Raw genomic sequence first — 5,436 nt, 5'->3', positions numbered from 1 at the left:
TCACTTAGGCACCGTCAAGGAGTTCCACACCACATTCGCATAGGCAACTCTGTCTTTGTTGATGAGCCTGTGGTACAGAAATTTCAGGCTAAGCTTGCCGAGATGGACTGCCTCATCAAGTCTGCAACCAGGGAAAATATCTCTAAGTTTTAATAATCTCTTCCAATACCAGCTCACATCTTGAGGGACTCTATAATGCCAGAAATTATGCCCCTTTAAGTAGATAGAATCCACCCACTTAACCCACAAAATATCATGCTTAGAAGAAACTGCCCAAACATATTTGGCCAAAAGTACTAAGTTCCAAGTATTACTATCCTTGAAGCCAAGACCACCCATACACTTAGGCAAACAAACCTGATCCCAGGCAGTAAAATGCAATTTACTCCGCTGAAAATTACCATCCTTAACTCCCCAAAGGAAGTTCCTACATAACCGATCAACCTCCTTGGTTACACTCTTAGGAAGGATAAAAATGCTCATCCAAAAAGTTCTTATACTCAGAAGCACTGAATTGATCAGTTGCGCCCTCCCCGCAAAAGAAAGGTGCCGACTCGCCCAAGTATGTAATTTGGACTGAATCTTTTTGATAATAAGAGAACAGTCACCAGCCTTCCATCTTGTTGTTCGAAGAGGCACTCCCAAGTATTTTAGGGGAAAATGACCTTCAGTGAAATGGAGCCCCTCAAGCAATTTTTGAGCCTCATCTTCAGCCACACCACCAAAGTAAACCTGGGATTTATCCTGTTAGCAGTCAAACCAGAAGCACAACAGAAATCACTGAAACTTTCCTTAATAATCTGAACTGAATTGTGAACTCCCTTGCAAAAAATAACCAAGTCATCTGCGAAGCAAAGATTAACGATCTTGAGGTGTTTGCACTTAGGATGAAACCGATACCCCTTGTTCATTGATGCTTGCTGAAATAAGCGGGTACAGTACTCCATGGCTAAGACAAATAATAACGAAGAGATAGGGTCCCCTTGTCTAAGCCCCTTCCGACCTCTAAATTCCCCTTGAACCTTTCCATTCATAAGGAGAAGATAGGTTGGATCTTTCAAGCAAGCCATGACCCATTTGATGAATTTAGCCGGAAACCGAAACTCATTGAGAATATCCTCTAAGAAGTTCCAATCTAACATATCATAGGCTTTGCTCAAATCAATCTTCAAAACACATCTAGGGAAAATGTTTTTCCTCTTATAGCCTTTTATAATATCCTGAAGAATAAGGATATTATGAGCCAATAATCTGTTTTTAACAAAGGCTCCTTAGTTTTGGTTAACAAGACTAGGAAGCACCAAAGCCAATCTACTACAAAGCATCTTAGAAATGCACTTGTAAATAGAATTACAGCAAGCAATAGGACGATAATCCGCTGCGCTGGAGGGAGTCTCAATTTTAGGGACTAAGGAAATAGTAGCTTTGTTGATTTCCTCTGGCAACACACCATACTCAAAGAAGTCCAGAACAGCTGCTGAGAGTTCAGCCTCTAACTCGCTCCAAAGGGCTTTAAAAAGCCCGAGCCAAACCCATCCGGCCCCGGACTTTTAATCGAGTTAATGCCGAAAAAAGCTTCTTTAACTTTCTTAGTAGAAAAAGGCTTAACTAAGCTAACTTGCTGATCCAAGGTCAGCTGGTGACCAAGCTCAAAACAGGACTTCTGAATAGTGCTAGAGGCCATGCTCTTGCTTCCCATAATTCTCTTGAAATGATTCACAAAATGATCAACTACAGCATCAAAATTCTCAATACTCTGACCGGATTCATTAACTACAGAAGTGATACAATTAGAGGCTTTCCTTTGCTTTAAACAAGTGTGAAAATACGCCGTGTTGTCGTCCCCAAACCGCAACCAGTCCACTTTACTTTTCTGTCTCAAGAAACTCTCATAAATTTTAGCATGATAAGCTAGAGATTCACCAGCATCAGCTTCGATTTTTTGAAGTCTTAGCGAATGTGGATCACCCTGCAGAGAGACCTGGGCAGCTTGATACTTCTCTTTAGCCTCAGAAAAATTCTGGGCAACATCACCCATTATATGCCTGTTGAACCGCCGAAGCACCAGCTAAAGTCTACGCAGCTTATTACAAAGGCAAACTAGACCAGTCCCTCGCATAGGCCTACACCAGCTCTGCATAACAGTGGATTTAAATTGATCATGTTTAGTCCACATATTGAAGAACCTAAAGAGCTTAACACCACAGTTAACAGCAATATCTGGTTTAATAATACAGTAGCAGTGGTCAGAGTGAAGCTCCCAGTTGAAGACAGCCTCAGAATGAGGGAAAATGTCCAACCAATCTTCATTCTTGAAAACTCTATCCAATCTTGAGAAAAAATTTCCTTCATTCATCTGTTTATTCGTCCAAGTAAAATGAGACCCTCTAGCACGCAACTCGTCAACTAACCCCAAAGCCCTCCAATTTTGAGCATCAGCCAACTCAAGGGAAGATATCGCACGACCACCCACTCTGTCCTCGCTCTCAAAAGCAGCATTAAAGTCTCCAGCTATGAGCCAGGCAGCAACTGGAAAACTAAGATTAGACAAATCTTTCCAAAGGGCCACTCTTTCCCTCAATAGAATTCCTACCATAAACAAATGTCACACAAAACGATTTATTAGCTTTCAAGTTCCTGACAAAAACATGAAGTAATTGGTCTGTTTCTTTCAGAACATCAACAGACACCAAATTAGGCTGCCAAATAAGCAGTAATCTGCCTTCAGAAGCTGAACCAGAAGAAAATTCCCAACCACTAAAAAAAGACTGCATCATCTTCTTAATCTTATCACCCTGAAGTTTGGTCTCCAATAAGGCACCTAAACCAATTTTATTAACAAAACAAAAGGAGCTCAGAAATTTCTGCTTCTCCCCCTTATTGATACCTCTAACATTCCAACTAAGAATGTTGTGATTCTCCATGTAACAAACTTGTTGATTTTAATCCCAAATTTGCTACCTCCACTACCTTATCTTGCAAAGCACTATAGGAATTCTTCAAAGTGTTCTTGGTCTTATTGATTGTAACACCCTCACTTATTTTAGTTAAAACTATATTTGAGGTGTTACGTTTTAAAACTATATCATAATTTATTACTGCAAAAGTTTGGACTTTTTTTTTTTTTTTTTTAAACTTGAAAACTTATTTCACATTATTTACATTAAACATAAAGTGGGTCTCAAACATATTATACATAAGTATTAAATAACCCAATTTATTTTCAAAACATAACTTCACACTTTATTACAAACATCTCACTGATAACTGAAATAACCCACAAAAGGTCGATATGTTCATATGTACAAATCAGGGTCAGGACCATGCTTCAGTTCTCCTCATGTCATTCACACATTTCTTTCTCTACCTGCAACACAAGACAACTGTGAGCCTAAAGCTCAGTAAGCAAAGTAATACATGCAATGCTAATGATTACCCAATATCAATGGACATACATAACTTCTTTGTAAATTTTGGGCCCCTTAATATTGTGCACACTGTTTGAATTGGTCAATGCCTGCAGGGCTTGTTACACATACAATATAAAATCCCATGGGTTCTCCTCCGGCTAGCCATCACCACAGTAGGGCACATTAAAAACCTTATTCCATCGTTGCCCCGTCAGGCTCAAGAGTTAAGGCGGCCACACACTGTGGTGTCAATACATATAACAATAACTCATATGGAGGAGAAATAAAAACGGAAATATGGCAAACAATATAATTGGTTCACTAAAACCTAGCCCAAATTATTGGGCAGCCACTATAAGCCTACTATAGGCCTCCGTTTACACTTATTAACACTTTCATTTTCCTTTTCAAAACAGTGGCACTGAACTTAAACTTCTTATTACAACTTTCTTTTATGTTGCACAAAACTTGCAAAGGCATCATATAATTAATCATCATAATATCATGCATGGTCTTATATCATATAATAATTTACCATATCACTATTATGCCATGCATACAAATTTATGATGAAGTGTCACTGTATGTTAATACCACTTACTCACAAAATATTCATATAATGCATACTTTCACATAACACATAATTCTTGTGTTGCAGTTGAGTACTTTACTTACCTTTTGTCCACAATATATTTCACCGTGTAACAAGTGATGTCTTAGGTGTTGATATGCTTATCCTGACAATGGCATGGATTTCTCATCACAATGAAGGCAGTAAGACATTGAACTATCATTTAAAAAAAAATACCCATAAAACATCATATCAACTTTCATACCCAAAACATGCCTAAAACGCCTTAAACCACCTAGATCGAGCATTAGATTTATCTTAGACATTTGGGGAAATTTTGACAGAGTTTCCCCTTAATTTTAGCTATCCTCAAATATCAAAATCCACCAATAATCAACATCAATTAACCTGCCATAACCATATATCCCAAATACCAACATGATTCATCATAAAGTTATCATATACCGATTTTGATAAAATTCTTATCTCCTAGATCATCATCCAAATTAAATGAGTCTCCACATCTATTAAAACATTTATAAACATATATACTCTCTTATAAACTCAATCAAATAACCAAAAATCATCTTGTACTCCAAGAACCCCAAAAACCTCATAAAACACAAAATTTCACTTACCGAGCAACTTTTCGGCGAAAACAATCTCTTCAAGCTTTTCTAAACCTCAAACCACTTGGAAACCCCAAGAAATATCTTAAAAAGGATAAAACACCATATATAAGCTTTCAGAAAAATTTAAAAACATAGTTTAACTTCCAAGTACAAGAACTTACCATAAAAAGGCTAGAACTAAGCTTAATCTACTTCTTTGGTTTTGCTTTCACTTGGATCTCCTTAGAATTTCTTCAAACCAGCCAAGAAATGGTTTTTGGTTTTCTTTTCTCTCTGTTTTTCAGAATAATGGTCGTGCAAAGTGATAAGGTTGATGAAAATTCATTATTTTCAATGATTTAGCCTTATTGTCAAAAGTTGACACCTTTCATCTCATCATTTCACCTTTTGACTTATGAAAACCTTATCACTTCAATAATTTCGACTTAATCATCTGCTAGGCCTATTATCCTTATGTGTAAAACACTCACACCAAACCTTAGGTCCATATGACTTCATACCCAATAGTTATGCTTACCCGATCGAGCGTAGCGCACTTATGCTAAGCTCGTTTTGACTTTGCACCAATACCACTGATTATGTATACCTCCCATCAAGAATTGATCTAATGGTTCTAAAACCATTTTTACATCATCAATGAGACCTTAATCATACCTCGATTACATTTGGTAAATCCATAAATACTCAATTTTACACCGAAATACTAGTAATCGACATTGTACTATTTTTCACTACTTAACCTATTTTGCCTTCTATATCTCACTTTCATCACTTAATTCCATGCCTTGTCCATATTTTTCATAATTTCTTATATCTTGAGCAC

The 5,436-nt window shown here is 37.3% G+C and overlaps 1 protein-coding gene and 1 long non-coding RNA gene across 2 annotated transcripts; both read right to left on the bottom strand.

Annotated features, from left to right (window-relative positions):
- Positions 1 to 2,038, bottom strand: LOC133833120 (uncharacterized). Its single transcript, XM_062263376.1, has 4 exons — positions 1,549 to 2,038; positions 1,302 to 1,438; positions 837 to 1,220; positions 1 to 744 (listed from the first exon to the last, which is right to left on the bottom strand). Exons 1-4 carry the CDS (start codon positions 2,036 to 2,038, stop codon positions 1 to 3), a joined length of 1,755 nt encoding a protein of 584 aa, XP_062119360.1.
- Positions 2,039 to 3,197: 1,159 nt separating this feature from the next.
- Positions 3,198 to 4,942, bottom strand: LOC133829500 (uncharacterized). The gene is made up of 4 exons (XR_009891812.1): positions 4,775 to 4,942; positions 4,620 to 4,694; positions 4,086 to 4,147; positions 3,198 to 3,367 (listed from the first exon to the last, which is right to left on the bottom strand). It is a non-coding gene; the product is annotated as an uncharacterized LOC133829500 (long non-coding RNA).
- Between the last annotated feature and the right edge of the window lie 494 nt (positions 4,943 to 5,436).

The sequence above is a fragment of the Humulus lupulus genome, chromosome 4 (genome assembly GCF_963169125.1).
Source record: "Humulus lupulus chromosome 4, drHumLupu1.1, whole genome shotgun sequence".
Lineage (NCBI taxonomy): Eukaryota > Viridiplantae > Streptophyta > Magnoliopsida > Rosales > Cannabaceae > Humulus > Humulus lupulus.
The sequence above is the reverse complement of the archived record's forward strand: the minus strand, read 5'-3'. Positions and strand labels throughout refer to the sequence as shown.

Excerpts from the sequence above, each read along its gene's own strand:
- LOC133833120 (XM_062263376.1), bottom strand. The coding sequence starts at position 2,038 with ATGGGTGATGTTGCCCAGAATTTTTCTGAGGCTAAAGAGAAGTATCAA. Across the intron at positions 1,439-1,548 it reads CGGCATTAACTCGATTAAAA|AGGAAATCAACAAAGCTACT; the intron begins GTCCGGGGCCGG and ends GTGTGTTGCCAG. Across the intron at positions 745-836 it reads TTTGCTTCGCAGATGACTTG|GATAAATCCCAGGTTTACTT; the intron begins GTTATTTTTTGC and ends GACTGCTAACAG.